At 33.3% G+C, this 19,989-nt stretch overlaps 1 protein-coding gene across 2 annotated transcripts in view; it reads right to left on the bottom strand.

Moving 5' to 3' along the window:
• Positions 1–19,989, bottom strand: part of LOC106138709 (b(0,+)-type amino acid transporter 1) — a 26,422-nt gene extending 6,433 nt beyond the window's left edge. The window contains exons 1-3 of one of the 2 annotated variants that reach the window (XM_013339957.2): positions 19,861–19,989; positions 2,355–2,464; positions 375–471 (exon numbers count right to left, since the gene is read on the bottom strand). In XM_013339957.2, the coding sequence (XP_013195411.1) occupies positions 375–471; positions 2,355–2,464; positions 19,861–19,900 (247 nt within the window). In that variant the 5' untranslated portion in view covers positions 19,901–19,989. Of the gene's footprint in view, positions 1–374; positions 472–2,354; positions 2,465–7,870; positions 8,312–19,860 lie in introns of those variants that run through there. The other variant, XM_013339956.2, reaches the window with a different exon arrangement.

Here is a 19,989-nt window from a genome sequence, read left to right as displayed (position 1 = left end):
GTGTCTTATACATATTATTCAGACTTCTATGCATTTGATGAATTTTCAACTCTAACATAGATATGTTCGATTTAAAAATAGATATGCAGGTATGTTATTTGATATATAGTTAAAGAAGTAAATGGCTAATGGGGCCAAAATTGTCGAGTGGATACCATTTACGCGAGATGGACCGACGTTTTGGTGAAGTCGGCGGAGAAACAATAGATTTAGGTTTCCCCTAATAGAGCTGAGGTGGAAATCATCGGGGGAAGCCTATGTTACGCAGTGGACGTCCCACGGTTGATATGAAGATTAAGGTGTAAATGATAATGAATGTAGAACGTTTCATATAGCTCCTCCGACAAGACCAAGCTCTTAAATGAGGTGCTTACCAATCATGGTGCCAACGATTAGAGCCACCCCACTGAAGAGTCCCACCCGTCTCTTGAGGTGAACAGGGTCGTCCGGAGCTGCGTCCGACCCCTCCAACTGTCAGCAAGAAATAAATCGAAATTACAAAAATACTTAAAAAGTGAAAAAAATTAACCATATCTCACTTTTTCCTGCCTTAAGAGTAGATATTTCTGAAATATAAAGTATCTACTTAAGTAACTTTCTCTGTTACCATCATACCTAAGTAGGTAAAACAGAAAAGACGAGTGTGTGTCTCTCTGGTTTTGTAATTTCGCAAAAACCAAAACTAATTTTGATATAATAACTAAAACAGCTGAAATCCAACTTGGGAATTGGAATGCCAAATAATTGGGCTTGAACACTCAAAAGCTGAATTAACTTTATAGGTCGTTATCAATTTAGGCGTCATTTCAATAATAAGTTTAAATATAACCAGTACAAATATTGGAGCCACTAATTGATCATAACGGCGTACAAGACGAGCACGTGAGCTCTGACAGGCGAACGATATGAATAATAAATTGAGAGCTTCTTTACAATATGGAGAGTGCAGAAATGATATTATGAAAGCACGGAGATCAATCAAATATTTGATAAATGATGATCGATTAGAGTAACTGAAATTTCATTTATAATTGACTCCGCCGTAACATTTGGCAGATTGGAGTAGGTATAGGATATACGAAATACATAGGTACGATGAGTTTTGCGAAAAATGCATAATGCGACTAAAGGCAAAGTAGATATCTTTAATTTATATAGATTTTAATTTGGCATGTAGGTAGATGCCTTGTCCATGGGAACTTTTACACAGGATTTCATGAAATTCCCCCGGAATCAGAAATTAACGTTTAATTTTAACCTATATTTTTGTAATCTTGTTATTGTATAAATTCTCTCTTTCATTGATATTTATTTGCTCTCGTTGTCGAGTTGTTTCAATGAATTGGGTATAAATATAGCAACCGGTCCCTAGCAACAAAGCACTGAGTTCCCTTTAATTAAAAGAACAGTTTCTTTGTTAAGACATAAAACCAATGTGCCAAAAAATAATGTCATTATTTTAGTGTGAATCATTAACATGATCACATATTTAAGATATTACTCCCCTTTTATTAGAGATTATTCTAAGAAATAAGTACCTACTTCTTTAATATAGTTCTTAAAGTGAGGAAAAATGCAAATAACATTGATAGCTCTCGTCTCAACAGAGAACTTCAGAGAAGATTTAAAGCACTCTTCAAAAGTAGGACGTCTGTCTATCTTCTTAATATAATGCGTCATAAATTTTTTTTTTCTCAATTCCTAAGTATACTACTTAGTAGTAAGTATACTGATAAGTAGTAAGACCCATTAATCCTATTATTGCAAATTGTCACGTACAGTAGGAATCAAAGAAATAGTGGTCTACCCCATAAAGTAGAAACTGCTGACTTCTGAAAATCATTAATCAGATTTACTTAAGGATTTGTTGGAGTAAAATAAACTTTTAGGCATCTTTTTAATCTGTCTAAATAGAATCACTGGTAAATAAATAATGCATACATAAATTTGCATTTACATTTAATGCATTTCAGATGTATCAGACTTGGTCCAACTTTAAAACGACATTTTAACAATTACCTACCCCAACCCTCTACAGGGCAGTATAGAACGAAGAAGAGGGCATTATTATAGTAAGTATCTAGATAAAAAAGTGGCCAAAAAGTTTAAACCTCATTCAGCTTTAAACTAAATATTAAGCACTGTGTATAGGATCCGACCCGATCGTCAAAAACATAAAAAAAATTCTGTTCTTAGTTTGTTTTAAGTAACGAGTTCCACGTGAATTAATAAAATGAATGATTGATTGTGTAAAATCCGCGAACCAGATATTTATTCGTCATTCACATTCCAACTTTGAATGTGGGTCGCATATTTGATCTAAGTATTTAAAACATTGATTCTTATGTAAGTACCTTGTCTCCTGGGTTGAGGCTACTGTCGTCGAGCGCTCCCGTCGCGCCGCCCTCGGCGTCGCAGCCGGCGGAGCACCCGCGCCACACCAATCCGCCTTCGCGTGTACTCCCTGAAAATAAGAAGGAAAATCATAAAATCTATATCGTTAGCTCATTACGAGATATCGGTCATTTTATTGACACTTGGATTCAAAAAATTGTACAGACGCCAGCATATCAACATGACCACCCCTCCCTCTCTTCTCATCTCCATTACCTAGGATTCTGTTTACAAGACGATGTCCTTTGAACTGTCATTAGTATCAAATCACAAGTAGAGCCAAGTTTCTAACTTTACACACAACTCTACAAGCTATACCAACAACATAACTTGGTCAATATATAGGTCTCTACTTCTAAAACTACAGTACCTACTATGTTTTTTGCGCTATCGTGTAAAAATAACGCAGTCTTGTTTTTATGTCAGAAAAATTGGTACAGCACATACCATTGCAATGTTACGAGAAGAGACATTGACGTCACAATACGTATAAATTTTCACTAATGCCTACATCGAAATAACCTCATCGAACAGTTGCCAAAATACAAATGTCTTGCCACTTTGAAGACTTGAAATTTTGTAAAATTTTTAGTAACATGTCTGCTTTATCTTAATGATTTCATTTCGTAAGTCTACCTTCCTTGCTTCGAAGTCTTTATGTAAATACGACGATAATTTTTGACCGACTTTAAGGAGAAGGTTCTCAAATCGACAGTTTTTTTTTTCGTATGTCACCGCATATCTGCGTTTGCTCAGAAATTGATGTAGGTAGATTTGGGACCAACCCACTAATAACCTAGGTAAGACGTATCGTTAGTTTGAAGTCGGTTTTAATTCTTTCATAATTTTTTTATCTGGGTAAACAGGTATTTATTAACTCAGTTTTAAGCATGATTTTATATATGAATGTAGTCAGTTTTAGTCTTAAAACTGATTACATTTATACATATATCACTTAAGTCCACTCCCACGTAGATTGTAAAAAAACTATCATGAAAACTATTACATATAAGCAGTTGGCACATATTTTAAAGAGCAACAGAAAAGCAATATAGGTAAGGTTAAACATAGGTTTACATTTCTAAATTCGATCATTTATTTTCTCTTTTATTTGGTATTAAATGTGAGTAGGTATGTTATGGTTTTCAGTTTGCTATCGTAGCAATGTAATGACTATATAAAATTGGCACACGGGAATGGGAAACTATAGACTTAATTCTAGGTCTGGATACTCGCGAGCGGAGCCGCGGGTAACAGCTAGTATTAAAAACAACTTCTAATTACTATTACTCATCAATGTCAGCAGTTATAATGCTAAAATTAACGTAGAAATTGCGTAGAAAATCGATTCAAGGACGTATTGTATGGCCATATGTCAGGTTAGTATTGATTCTGGGATGCGGAATAGTCTACCAATAATAATAACCGGTATTTTCTGTCAACTAAGTCATATTGATTGTTGTATAGTGTACAGTCTAAAGGTTATATGACTTAAGTAGAAAAAATATAGACTAGTAATGTGCTAGTTACCTATCATAGATATTATAACATATTGTTACAAAAATAGGTTGATGCTTATTAATTATTTATGATAAAACGTTTTATAAGTCAACCGACCACAGAAGCAATTTGTGCTTTTCGTTGATATGTCAGTCAATCAGTAAGTTAGTGTCCTATTTTATATATTATTATATTTAGATTATCAAGTTAGTTGATTACGGATACTGGAAAATTTTTCCTAGTATCTATTTTATATATACGGGACGGAATTACACAGATTTAGTTAGTCTGGAAGCATGTTCGAAGCTTGGGTTTCGGGATACTAACTCAATGATAATATATTTATAATAAAAAAATATATACATAAACGTTCTAAACCCAAACAAATCAGAGAAAGTTCGTTTCTTATCATGCCCTGGGCGGAATTCAAAGCCTGGACCTCGGTGTCACCTTCACAGACAACTACCCACTACCACTGGGCCACAGAGGCCGTCAAACGTTGATTCTATGCAGGACTGTAGTTTTTGTTGGTAAGTGTCGTTCGTATGTACATACACCTCTGTATGTATATAAATAAGGGAGAGTCCTTTAGGTACCTATGTACTCGTAGGTGAGCGCACGGGAAAGGATATTGTTTACTGTACAGTTTTAGTTTATTATAGATTTTTATGTTTATTAAAATCTATAATAAACTAAAACTGTAGTTTTTAATACTTAAAATTAACTAATTGAAAAATATATTTAAAAAGTATTTTTTCTTTCATAAACAACGGTCCGCGTGACATAAAGTCTGCTAAGCTTGTGCCCCAATTTCTTTATTGTTGGACTAAAAGGGAACAGAAATCGTTTATTACCACATTAATTACTAATGAGCTTAAAATTGTTCGCACTTTTCACTCCCGAAAATAATACAACCCTTCTACGTAGTAAGGAATTGAAAACATCGTGGCAAGCCAAATCGAATTAACTTTATTATTGTCAGCATCTACATATCTGTGCCAATAGTGATGTGGAGGATTTGTCTCTAGGTCGATACAGAGTTTCTACGTTATCAACAAGAGCGAATGTTTTTCTCTACGACAAAAATAGAACGCTGTTTTCTGTAAAATTTTAAAGCTCAATAATTTTATAGGCTATGTTTAATAGATTATTTTAAAAATTAAATAGGTAAATTGCTAGTTTCCACTAAGATCCTTATACTTATGTACCTATTCGCTTGGTACTGTTTAGTAAAGTAAAAGTAAAAATAATTTATTCAAAAAAGTTTATTAGTTTACTTGGTTGTAAGTAAATCAGGTGTCATCAACTTAACCAGCTACATATGGCAAAATAAAAAGAGGATCAAAGATTCAAAATATATGTGATGATTCACATGGATTCACGGATATGTTGTGATATCAGTAGATTATATTTCTTCCTGCTACTTATATGAATTATACTTCAAACTTGATTGGTCTTGTGAAAAGATTTCTTAATTCAGTATTCTTAAGTCAGTGATATTAATCACCAATAATCTTTTTACCAGAATATTCTTTTAAAACCTTTCACCAAGTCTTTGACTTTAAAAACAGTTGTGACAAAAATTGATCCTTTTACTCGTACCTACTCTACATTCCATAACTTGCTTATGGTCAGGTACCTACCCAAGTACATTTTGATGACGACTGGGCATCAAATGACACACCGGACACAGTGTAACCAAAACATAGCATCTGCCTGCTATCACGTACACCAACACAAATGATTTGAGAATTCTTTATTTATTTTCCTTGTCTGAAGCTCAAATGATGCAATCTCAAGAAACTAAGTACCTAGTGAAACGTGTGTTTAAATTGGTAATCACCTCATGCCTATAGCACATGGATCGGAATCTAAAGGGTTACTAAAACACGATTAACTTCTACACGAAAAATAGCTACGAGTACATCAGTTTTCAAAAACTGGTCACAACAACTCCTCTGTTGCATGGCGAAATTATAAGAATGAATTGGCTATTATGGAAATTTTACAAGCGAGTGTAGTTTACCTACCATTAATTAATATTTTCGTCTGACTCAAACATTTTAATGCAATGGGTTGATTGTCGGTCTGTCAACTAGTAGTTTGGTAGACTTTACTATAGGTTAAATTAAACAAGGTCAACATCACACACGATTTTAAACGACGATACAATATTATTCATGTTTACATTTCATATTTTCACAGAATGACCAGGTTCGTTCGACCAGTCAAAAAAAAAAAAGTGAAAATATACATAAATTAAAAAAAATCTTATAGTATAAGCTATCTAGTAGACATATTTATGCATCAAATTAAAATCATTTTTACATACCTAAAATAACGACTTATTGAAGTAAATGGAAAGTACGCGCAATAAAAAACAAGAGAATTTGTTAAAATTAGTCTCAATCATGTCTGAGCAAAATTTAAAGGAGTTTATTAAGTAAAATATTACTTATATTTTACGGATTTGGTTACTTCAGAGGCGCTAATAATATCCGATCAACAATGATAATCACACTTAATCACGAATTGCGTTTACGTAATTTAAACATCATCCCAACCGTAAGAATCCGGCTAGAGATGAGATGAGTATAAGTAAATAAATACATACCCAAGTAAATATAATTATAAAGTTGGAGGTTTTATACGACACTGCATTTACAGTGGTACCTAAGAAAAGAATATGCGTTAAAAAACGACTTAATTAGGTTCTACTACTTAACTGAAAAAGAAAAATAGTATACTTAAATTGTAGACACGTAGATTTTTATATTTTGAAATTAAGTTTGTAATATTCCTATAATATCTTTGGTTATGGGTTTGTTTTAAAGAACCTTAATATTGCGTATCATCTTTGGGTTACTCTAAACTAACTCTTTGGATAAGCGGACCTAAATGTGGCGGAGGGTGCAACTGGGAATACGTACGTATAGATGATATTACTCGGACTCTCAGCACAGTCTTCTTTTTTCTTTTCTTCATTTTGGCAATCAAACTTCTTTATGAGCTTATTTTTGCCAGTGTCATGTTAAGACAAGTTTTGGTCATAGAATGAAACATTGTATTGGTTAAGCAATAGCTTTGGGTGCTCTACTTCGCCTTTTCTCGGGATTTTTTGGGACATAAAAAGTCAATACTTCCGATGTTATAACACCCATAAATATAACCAGATTAATTTATACATAGTTTGTTTTATCTAATTGATTTTGTTATGTACGGGAGGCATATTATAAAGTGATTAGTATTTATATACATTGTAATAATTATGAAGTGACATTGTTTTTAAAACACTGTCCGTAACAGTAGCCAGGAAGTTTCTATACTTACGAGCTATCTAACTTTATAGACCATTGTTGAAAGTGTTGCATGATTTCAGTGCTTGAGGAAAATACATTTTGTTATAGCAAAGAAGATATCGTGGTGATTTATTGTTGAAAGGTTATTTCGGTTCGTTATGAACCATAATATATTTAAAGCTGATTTCATATATTTTGCTTTAGTTTGTTCATTTTCGAGAGGTTTAAAACTGATCTAAGAAAGCTTCATTATATACACTTACTCACAATTTAATGTCAATTCAAACGACAAAACATCAGATAAATTTTCTAAAACATTCGATAATAAATTTATCTGTACCAGTAAAAAAAAAAAATTTTTAAAAGTACTTAAATACAACATAAGAAAAAAGTAATTTAGGGAATAGTTATTTTTACGGGGTAAGAGTCGTTGTTTTACTGATTTACTATGTAGGATTTAGATTTAAATAAATATGAGGAATCCAGTTCAGGAGGATGAAATAAATTTTAAGAATATTTGTGTTATAAAAGTCTTTTTCATTTCTACAAGTGCTACTCTTGTAACTTGTTGTTTACATTTGCCTTATGGGCGTAAAAAATATTCACATTCGAATATTCCCTGAATACGTCCACCTGCCATAGATAAGTAAGCATTGATAAAAATAAACACACCCAACCTTGATCAGGGTACACGAGCACGTTAGCAATGCTGCCATTGTGCAGTTTGTTCGACTCGGCCGTATGCGTCGTCGCAGGCACGGATCCGCGCAGGAGTTCTGCCAGTTTGCCACGCATCACATGGCATATGCGCTGACACCGCGACACCGTCCGTCAGGCGCCGGCGCCTGCTGCTATCAGCGCTTGCGAGCCAACTCTGTCTGTCTCTGACTGAATTCTTTAAAGCGGCGCAAACGCAACGGCTCAGACTGATCCTTCGACGAAAGCTGACGCACTGGCACTAAATATACCTAATGCAAACGATCTAAACACGACGTGACACTCTAGAAATGTTATTACTATCTAGAATCACAATACAACACTAATAATATGTAAAATTGAGCACGTGATTTTTTTATAATTTTACGAGACACGAAACGCGGTTTGTAAGATGTAAGCGAGAATCGGTAGTGCGGCGATGACTGTCTATTCCTGGTGACGGAGAGCACGTGGGCGCCGCCGCCCGCCGCCCGCCCACCGATCAATGGCCACGAGATTTGACACCTATTTGTGCACACAGCATATCCTTATCATCACACATTTATGTAAACAAATCGCATTACAAAATCATGATGGAATGATAACCTTATAGTTTCTAATTTATTTTGTATGCTAAGCCATTATAGGATAAGTGGGGATTACCTACTTTTTAGTCTTAGTTCAGCCAACACCTTTAATTTGTTTTAGTTTTTATTTATGTTGTTTAATTGTCAATAAATAAAATCAAATAAATTAAGTTAGTAAAGGAAATAAATTTTATAAAAAGTGTACCCTACTTTTCCTGTCTATATGCTATGCGTTAATTACAGAAAGTTATGGACGAATTTGGGTTGGTTTGGAAAACAGAGGGTTTGGTGAGGAAAGTTTATATATAAATGCTATTGGCGGGAAAACGGGGCGGGTCGCTAGTATAAAATAAAAAGCGGCATGTTGGCTCTATCGAGTCAAATACCCTCAAGGGATATAGACGTGATTAAATGTATGGATGTATGTATGAGAATTCGACCTATTCATAAATCAGTTTAGTTTCAAGCGCTAAGTTTAATTGAAGTCGAAACAATGTCACAAGTAGCGGTTATTGAACTGCCGATACCCAACCCAGTTGACGTGTGTGACCCCCCATGTCTGTTAATAGAATAGAGCCGTGAATGATTGGAAAGCTTAGAGTATCCACTTAATTATCAATAATTTTGGCGATTTTACCCCAAGAATTTGGTACACGGACTATTAGAGGAGATTAGTACACAGGTATAGTTTTAATATTGCATCTCAATTCTGCGTACTATTTGCCAGGTTAACAAGTGGGAAAAAGACTGCGTGCGTTGCAAGACAACGATGTATTATTGCTATAGTTTAAAATACATTTCTCTTGTCTTATATTACTCCGATTTCAAAGATTGCACCCGAACATCAGGTCGCTGAAGGACGTCACACGAAACTACGAGTTAGTACTCATTTAAATTTAAACACTCCACACCCTCAAAATAACTGGCACGCTTCCTTGATTTGGACAAGCCTCTTCGTTTTGTGTAATGTGGGTTAAAAAAAGGTTGTGTGTGGTTAAAATATTATAGAAAAAAAATTAAACGTCGAATCTAGATTATATCTGTTTGCTTTTTTATAAATTGTACCACTTACATAAACTTTGGTAAACTTGCTTATTATTATTACACAACGCAACGCATGGTAAGAAATATAATTTGTGCTATATTTACTTTGCACTACCTAATAAATAAACTTTTGTAGATTTAGTATTATAATAAAATTAAAAATTAAAATAAAATGAAATTAAAAAATTGTATAGTCCCTGCATAGCATCAACTTGCGAGAGTATGCCCATGCCTTAGATTTGGTAACCTGAAGAAGTGACGGCGCAAGTGGCATCCCACACCAAAGACCGCCCCAATCTCCAGGGCACCAAAGTCATCACCATCCGATCTCGTGCCATCATCCCGAGTCAGACTGTTTGGTTCTAGAACGGCTGGAACATGAATGGCTGGCAAAAAGACGAAGGATTATAGGTATTATTTAGGGCAGCATGGCAATATTCTGGTTTTAAGTGGGGTGAAAATTCCATGGATAAAAAAAGTAGCTCACCATCTTTTCTTATTTCTTCAAGAAATATAATTATACTTTTTACGAAACAATGCTCTTTGAAGAGAGCTTTACCTACTTGTATTGTTTGTTCAGTACATTTCTACACGTAGGTACACTGCGGTAAAATCATAAAGAGGCGTGAAGTCAGCCACGTGGATCATGAATCAATCATGTCAAAACTGAAGGAAAAACGAAATTCTGGCGAACAAAACTTTCAGCAAATATTTTTCTGGCTAGTTAAATTTACATTGGCAAAAATGTAAAATCGTGTTATTTAAAAAACTTACTCTAAGCAACAAAAATTTTAAGAGTCAAAATATATTATTAAGGCATTTTCCGAGAAATGTGCCGAACCTAAAAGGGACATGAAAACGGCAACAAACATAATAATTTCGATATGATAGCAAGTACGTTCCTACAGATTGGAGATTCTTTGGCACTCGATGCAATTATCACGCATGCATACCACATTCTCTAAGACCTAGCGTTAGTGCCCTCCGCTTTATAGTATATCTAAAAATACAACTAAGTAACTATGTTCATTGTATTTGAATTCTTAACTATCAAATCACCCCGGTTCTAGTGTAATAATATTTCTTTTTTATTATTCACTTTGTTTATAATATCGGTAGGTAAAATTATTATAAAGTCTAGTAAAACGACTTTTTACATAGATATTGCAGACCAGCTGTTGCCCGCAACTCCGTTTGCGTATAATTGGATATATGAAGATTGGGGTTATTAAATTTACTCAAATTTTCGTACATATTACAGAGTAGATGGTCCCTTTGGCTTCCACACACATGATCCAGATCTTCCAATTTTTTTTTTCCAAAAAGGAATGCTCATCATATTGAACAACTTTTGTTAAGAAGTCTTTTCCATAATTATGATAACTTAGCTGGTCTAGGTTCTGCATGAGGTGTTCCAGATTTTCGATTTTTATATGCCAACAGACAACATGCCGTGTGGTTCCCGGCACCAATACAAAAAAGAATAGGACCACTCTATCTCTTTCCCATGGATGTCGTAAAAGGCGACTAAGGGATAGGCTTACAAACTTGGGATTCTTTTTTAGGCGACAGGCTAGCAACCTGGCACTATTTGAATCTCAATTCTATCATGAAGCCAAATAGCTGAACGTGGCCTTTCAGTCTTTTCAAGACTGCTGGCTCTGTCTACCCCGTAAGGGATATAGATGTGATGATATGTATGTATGTATGTAACAGAAAGTGCTCATCAGGTTGAACAACTTTTGTTAAGACGTCTTTTCCATAATTGTGGATAGTTTAGCTGAGCCGTTTTGGTTCGACATTCCCTATATTTCGGCCGTTGTTATAAGAGCTCTACAACAAAAAAATCATTCAAGTCCGTTCAGTAGTGCCTGAGATTAGCGTGTACAAACATACAGACTTCTTTTTTTAAATTCTTGCTTGGTTAAATGGTTACAATTACTTGGTTATTTCTTCATGGTAATAAATTATTTTTTTAAATATATTATAATGAACCGAAAAAAATATTATATTAATTTGAACTCCTTAGAGCAAATATAATGTGGGATGTCAAATTAAAGTGTTTCATTTATAGATAGAAAACGATTTAATAAGAAAAAATATTGAAATTATGTATTGGTCGATAGTTTTTAATTGTTTTTATCTAAAAAAATAATTTATACTACTAACAATCATGGTAACATTGCCAAGTTTCGTAGGTACCTACTTTATTACTTAGATGCATTGATTTACTACCCAATGAATCTGTTGTCACGTGCGATATGTAACATTTCTTTAAAAAATATACATATATTTCATCAAAGTGTGCATATTTTCCACTTACATATATACTTACTGATTATTGAATTTGTTTTACTTAATAGGTAGGTATTATCGATTACTCACAATAACCATGTTACCACAATAAAATATTTAGTACTGCTGAACGAAATACATCCATAAAAAGTAATTTTATATCTTCGTGAAATTTTATAGACACGAAATCATAATTTTTGGGATTTGATCGGGTATAAAAGTTAATTTCTTAGTGAAATTACCGTATCGTTGTACGAGTACAAGTAATTATTATTTATCTATCAACTTGTGTACCTACTGTATATTACGTGTATTATTACGAAAAATCTGTTAATATTGCTACTCCAAAAATCATTTGCAACTACAGTTTATCAAAATGAGTTGTGGCAGACGCTCGCTAAAACGTTTTTATTGAATTTTAAATTAATTTACCTGCTAAAAATGAACTAATTAATTAGATGGAGCGTTTATTATTGAAAGACAAAGTGGTCATATTTGTTACTGTATTTAGGCTGCGGCTGTAGGGTGAAGGACCTACGCTTTCAGGAGACATTTTGTCGCCCTTCAGTTGACCTTCCCGATTTGCAGGGGTTAATCGCCAAAATAACATACTAATCTTTCCTTTTATTTAATTTCCTAGAAATAGCGTATAGTATTGCACCCTTCTTTTTAAAATTTTGTCGTGTAAATAATGTCATCAAAAACTGGGTAAATTTCGATATCTTAACAGTTCTACAGCAAAGGAATGATATCCTAATTACGGTTCTTAAGTCGACTTGTAATTGTAATTATTCATTTATTATTTCATTTTCAAAAGAAATGAATAGATGTTCTTCCCATTCTACAATATGAATTAATGTTCTATCAGAATGCGGATTAATGGAACAACTTTCATCTTATTGATGCACCTCCATTTTTATAAACCTTAGCTAGATTTTTTATGAGTTACCGATAAACGTGATTATAGGCTGTTTCGAAATGTTAGCAATGGTCATGTTTACAAAACATTGGCATAAATTCAAAAACGAATACACGCGCAATTCTGTAGCTAGGTGCGATATAAGTGTTTAGGTATACAATCATTATGTTTTGTGCTGAGGCTTAAATTTATAAAAAAGTAGGTTGTGACAATGTCACGTATCCAATAATTAGTTTTTTTTCAGAGATTTAGTAAAGCATATTGAGTTTATAATTCATTTACTTTAGACTAAATAAAGAAATATTGACACAGTCTCTTTCTTATTCCTGAAGTCCGTATACTGTATTCTTACGCGTACTTAATACTCGTATCATAAAGAATTATATAAAATTTATATGACTACTTTTTTCTTTTCAATATAGGTATAAGTTAAGGTAGCCTACGTGAACTCAGGACTCACCACTGTGTGCAAAGGTGCAAGTAAGAAGGAAATCGCAATTCTGAAAGTAGAAAGAATTGTAGCAGAAGTATGTATAATTAGACCGGGCCGTCGGTTTATTCTGAGATTGCGAACGATGTCATGTGACCTAGCATTGCTTCATAGAGCACGAAAGCAATTTGTAAAAATATTCCGAATACTGTTGATTTTCATACGTGATTGAATATATTTTCACTGCTTAATTTTATAAGAAGTGGAAATAAGTATTTTATCAGCATATAGATAAAGTATAAAAGAGAACAGACCTGATTTCAACTTTAGACCAGCCATAAGTGTAAAAAACTTATAAGAATAAAAATAGGTATCTGTTCCATTAATCGGCCTCTGCCCAGCAATGAGACAGTTCAAGTTACTAAAACGTTATCTCAATTCAAATACAAAATATCATTCGTTTGCGATTTCTGCTTTATTATACCTATGGATGGATTTTTCCGCACACTACAAGCAGATCATTGTATTGTATGACTGAGTAGCTACACCAATTAATGTTAAAATGTTGATGACGTTCTGACACGCGCCATTGAGTCGAAGCCCTACTACGAATTAACCGTGTCCACAGCCAAGGTCGCGGGCAGGAGCAGGGAAGTGCGCGTGACACCAACCGGCATCAAGTTCATTGGTAGCAACTTCTTCCTAATAAAATCTAGCCGGGAGCACCGCGAGAGTGAAATCAAGTTGGACCAATCAATAATTTTACGCATGCGTCACAAATATAACGGCTTGAAATCTCATCGCGGACTCGAGAGAGTGGGCGTTAAGACCTCCGGTATTTCAAATGAAAATTGCAAGCGAAATTAATAAATATTGAATTGAAACTGTCAATTGCATCGAGAAATGTGAAACATAGAAATCGGAAAAATATGACTTATAATTGATCCAACCAACCAAAATTTTGTACGACATTGGAAAAAACCCTAAAAACTCAAAAATGTATATATCAGATAGAGTTTTAAAAATTTGAAGTACAATTTTCATTAGGTAGCATGCTCGCAAGAGTAATCCTAATTAGAACAATTATGAAAAAGTGAAATTTATAATAGAAGTTTGCCTAATTATATATAGATAAATAGATAATAGAAGGAAACTATATTTAATTTAAGATATTTTCCTACTTAAGCAATCTTACCTATGTTTCATCATATGTAGGTATGTAATCGTGTCACACCTATAAGACGGCATAAGATGAGAGTAAATTATTACAAGTACCAATATTTAACCAACTTTAAAAACTATAATACATTTCTATTAATATCTCTGATATTGTTAATCCCAATGCAAGAAGTCCGCTTATTCTGTTATCATTGAGGGAATCCGATAAAACAATTATCTAAATTGTAGCGAAACTTTTCCAATGCAATTCTGACTAGGGTTTTATTTCGAAACTAAGTGCGTCATGCTAAATCGGATTTATTGATACCAAAAAAGAATACCAAATAAGAAAGAAGTTAATTCAAATGACATTATTGAAAATGTAGTCTCTAGAGGTATCTTAACTACTTACTTACACATGATTTTCAAAACCTAGAAGAAAGGTAAAGATTGGACAAAATTGATCAAAATAAATTCTGAAGGTTATAATGATGACTTGTCTTCATAAACTAATTCTGATCCACGGAATGAGTGTAAACTTATCAGTAAGGAGAGACTTTGGGTTGAAGATTACCTTACAGACCAAAGTACGTGGTTTCTGATAAGGTTATACGTGGTGTCGTGCAAGGCTCACGTAAGAATGTTAATATATGTCATCACCCTTCTGGCATTTATCCCGGTTGCGTTCTTTATGGAGAGAAGCCCGCGGGATACTTATCTATTCCTTATAAAATATCGCTGAGATAATTTGACGTGCCTGGAACTTACTTTCGACGCTGATTTAATTTTCGTAATATTTCCGTTATAAAACGTAGGCACTAAAGCAGGTTTAAAAAAGTGAAGGTTAGAACAATGGTTATATTTCTATTTTCGTAAATGTTTATGTTTCAAGTAAGAAAAAAAATCCATATTCGTTTCTCTACCAAAGAGATACGATTCTAGCTGATAAGAAACGTGTTAAAAGGTACAGATAATATACGCACAGGATAGACACGGCCATATTTCGCCCAACTTGCATCTATTGAAAAATGACTAATTGTATTAATTCAATTGAATATACTTAGGTACATTTTACATGTCATATGACAGTCTCAAATGTACTGAGCAATTCTAATAAATAATCTCAATTTAAAGACATGCCAACGGCACTTGGCGCGCATTTTATTTGCAAGTTGACGTGTCTTCTGTACGTCGCAAATGCGAATACATTGTTATTTCAGATATTATTATTAAAATTGTCACAATATTATGGTTTCTTAATGGATTTACTTATTTTTAAACCTTAAAGCATATTTGGGCTTATTAAAAACTAGCACACATTAACATATAATAGAATAGAAAACGCGGGAACGATTTTAAAATTTTGGCTAGAAGGGTTTTGCTATCTTTTATTTAATGTTTTGGATTAAATAATCATGTTGGCCATATAAAATACGGTAATGGTAAGTTTGTATTCGTAGTGCCAAAATCTAAACCTTTACAAGCTACGAAGTCATAGTACCGTAGAGGGATCTAAACCAGATCGTAGCTCTCCTACGAACATTTTTAAATGTCGTTTCGAGCATGCTCGTTTTATATTTTATTCTAAAAATTGTTATAGTGATAGTGTATAGAATATTTAAAAGAATAGTTGTAGGTAACTCTTATCAGTTTACAAGTCAAGTGAGCCGAGGCCGCACCTATGAACAAAGCAGTAGGTACAAGATAGGCATCTCTATTTTAACGTTACATGCTACGAATTCCGTAGCTGTGCTACGACAACGGGACCTCTGTATAGGGCTACGAGTTTTTACTCGGTAAATCGATTTATTATGCTTCATATTTGAACGAAAATCAGTGAATGAATTTGTGTAAGGATCCTTTGTTTTAGAATGCTGATATGCGAATAATAATTTTTCGTATGACAAAGATTATTTGAAAGTCGTATCTATATGTGAGTCGGTAAATTGTAAGAGATTTCGCTTACACGATGTATTAACTGTTAAGATGCTATATTTTTATTTATCGCCGAGACAGACGCAGTCTTCTCTCATGAGGGATAATGATTCAGATTGTGTCTGAAGGTCTACTATTTATAACGCAATGTAGCATTACTACTCTTTATTTTCTAACTGTCCAATATCTCGTTCATAAGAGAATTTTAAAGATAAAAATAAACCAAACCCAATTTTATAGCTATGTTAAAGAATATATAAATTATCACCAGTATACCTACCTACAAACGACTAAACGGATCAATACGAAATTTGGTTTGGTTTATCCATCGAAATCGGAATATATGTATTAGTAGCAGTTGCTAATAAAAACATAAAACTATACAGATTACGACGAAAAGCACTCCATTTTACCACTTCTAAAGTCAAATATTGTTCCTAATTCTACTGATAAGCCAAACAACATATCTTATTAATCCATTTAGTCATTTCATATATGCTAACAAACTTTGATAATTTCTTGGTTTATCATACAGCACCGTAAATGGCTAAACCTGAACAAAAACTGTTCTTAAGGTAATATTAAAAATAAAAAGTATGTTAATTTGTTTTTTTTTTCAATTTGGCATAAATTATATGTGAAGAAATTGAAAGAAGACGATATCACATTTTCTATTAAAACTAGCTTATACACGCAGCTTCGCCCGCGTGAATTTTGCGGTACCTACAAAAAACCGACGAAATTAGCAACACCTAAATAAAGCATAGAATTAAACGCCACTTACGAGTACAAAGAGTATCGGATTAAGCGCCACCTACAAAAGATTACAGGGTTTTGCGCAAATTCCACGGGCTCTATAGTTTTTACCGGGCTGAAAGAAACCCATGACATTTCCAGACTTTTGATTAAATATACGTAATATTTTAAAAAGATTAATTTAGAAGATAACGCGTGCAGTGCTAATAAACAAATAAACTTACTTTTGCATTTATAAAATACGATGGAATGGGATACAACCACCATCTTGTCACGTTCATTCCTTCGTACACTATGCTAAGAGATGGGCATAATTGCCTTCCAAGTTAAATCTTAAGATAGCTATGCCCGCGACTTCTTCCGCGTGGAATAGTTATTTTGGGCATCAATAAAGCCCTCAAAAATTAATGAAAAATTTTCCTCGTTTTTTTTCACATTTTCCATTATTTCTTCGCTCCTTATAGTTGCAGCGTGATATTATTTAGCCTTAAGCCTTCCTCGATAAATGGTTTATTCAACACAAAAATAATTTTTCAATTCGAAACAGTAGATCTTGAGATTAGCGCGTTCAAACAAACAAACAAACTCTTCAGTTTTTCAATATTACTATAGATAGATATTTGCTGACAATGCATAATTTAAACACTTCCTTCCTGTTTGATTTACCCAAAGGTTGACTGGAAAAGATTGCATTAGCGATAAGTCCGCCTTTGTACGATCTCTGTTTTTTTCATTCTGTTTAAGTCTTATGGCGCAATAAAGAGTTTTCGTCTCTATCTAACACTAGAAAAACCGTAGGTAATACCTTTAAAAATTAAACCATTTATGACTCGAGAAACTATCATTACTTTTAATAATTGAATCATATGTAGTTATTGCGTTTGATAAAAAGACGATAATTTAATCTTTATAGAAACGAAATTATTGCTTCTGCTCGTATAACTACTTTAAACTGCCCAAGGGCGTATGTATAATATTTTTGTTACGTTCATATTAAATCCTAGCATTAATGGTCTTATCTTCATTAAAAATATATAAATAATTTTAAATTATTGTAAGAAAGATTGATTTGATCCGGAGAATATTTTTTTGCTTCTTTAGTTACATATACCTGTACCTCTTTCTATGTTATTTTCGACTTACAACAAAAAGAGAATCCTCTCTTATATCGATGAGTACAGACAGGAAAATATTTGTTAAGCCCTTTAAGATTCTTAAGTTTCTTATAACAATGTAAGATGACACTCATCTATTTCAAGAATTAACCATCAGTATTATATATATTAGTATTGTATTATCAGTTTACATTATGGTATTATATTATTGTATAGTATTATCAGTTATGATCTTAAGTTCGTTTTATATTATAACATTTTTCAAGTTTATTCGCAAACGCCTTTGAACAACCCTCTTTGATCGCTTTGACCTCAGTGTGACCTTGATAAAAGCTTTTCTAATGTCGCGCTGCTTTCAGAAAAAAAAATCTCGCAACTTTAGGGATGAATGAAAACAGGCAAACATCAATTCACACATTCGCTTTGTTTAGGTCTTGAATGATACCTATTTTCAAAATACAATAAAAAAATATATAATTTGAATCAGAGTTTACATTTTGATTCAAAAATCCTCAATCTGAGTTTATAAGTATAATGTGACAAAAAAGTATTTACTACGATTTCCTTTTTATTATGAAAATTTGAACTATAAAATTAAATTAATACCTTCAATATAAGTAATTCTAGTCAAAATTCAGTCAACGACGCTATAATTTTCGAGCTAATGAAAACAAGTTATTATTTTTAAGTTAATTCCAGTCTTTATTCCTAATTTTTTTAAACGTATTCAATATGCAGTTTTTGTATAAAATTGTGTTTTCTAATGAAATTATACTGCTGAAAATATAACATCTTGACATTGATCCAATAAGATTGGATACCTAAGCATAGAGTTCTTCGGTTTCCTTTTAAATGAATCCCTAGTTTTTTTTTCTTTGGGAACTTTTGTAATCCTGTTTTTCTCTTATCTTAAATAGGGCAAAACAAGGTTCCTATACATGATAACGTGGCATACAAAATGTATGTCTTTACAAGCATAATGATCGGGCCTTTGGCGTCAAGAGACTTGGTTCTTGGGGCTGGGGACCGCTTGGCCCTCACAAGGCGCTTAACTTCGCACAACAAAAGCCTGAAGAAGAAACGTCAAGGCAACGGGCAGCCAATGTGTTCGCAGCTTTCTTTTGCAGCATAGACAAAGAATTATACGTAATGATATAAAGGTATAGCCATCGCAATACCGATTCCGAAAAGTTCCCTAGTAAAATTATTGCAGGACAGGGCATATATTAATTTAATTCAAACAATTAATATAGTTATTCTAGATTATTCTTTTATTTTATTATTCGGTTATTCTATTCTAGCTAGTGCTAGAGATTTAAATTAAAGTTTGGATAGGTGTACATTTTTGCACAAGTTGAAGACAAAGTTTGAATAAGTTCATTGTTTTTTTTTTATATATCTAATACATAATTTTAATGCCCATTTATAAAGTGTTATTAAAATATTAGGTATCTACCAATTTTTTTTTCAATATTTAATAAGTAAATAAATACATACAGAAAACATTAGATTTCTAAGTGTTAGAATTTAAAGATTGTACCTACCTATATAGGTTGTATGATCAAAACCAGGAACGAAAAACAGATCCTACCTACACTTACATGCCGTAGGTTCTGTAGGTACGAGCCTGACATTGAACCAGTACCGGTAATGTGAGCACACGGGAATTCTATACCTCACTCTGGATTATGCTAATTGATTAAAGTACATGCAAAAACTTAAGAAGACTCACCATTGCATGCATTCCCTTGCGGCTGTACATATTGATGCATTTCTCGAAGCACCGTGCTGCGTGTGGAGTATCGCGCCCTTTCATGTCACAAGCGAGACTGAATTGCGAGCTCCGACCGTCGGCTGAAAC

Source organism: Amyelois transitella, chromosome 4 (genome assembly GCF_032362555.1).
Source record: "Amyelois transitella isolate CPQ chromosome 4, ilAmyTran1.1, whole genome shotgun sequence".
NCBI classification, from domain to species: Eukaryota; Metazoa; Arthropoda; class Insecta; order Lepidoptera; family Pyralidae; genus Amyelois; species Amyelois transitella.
This window is presented reverse-complemented; position numbering and strand designations above follow the sequence as displayed.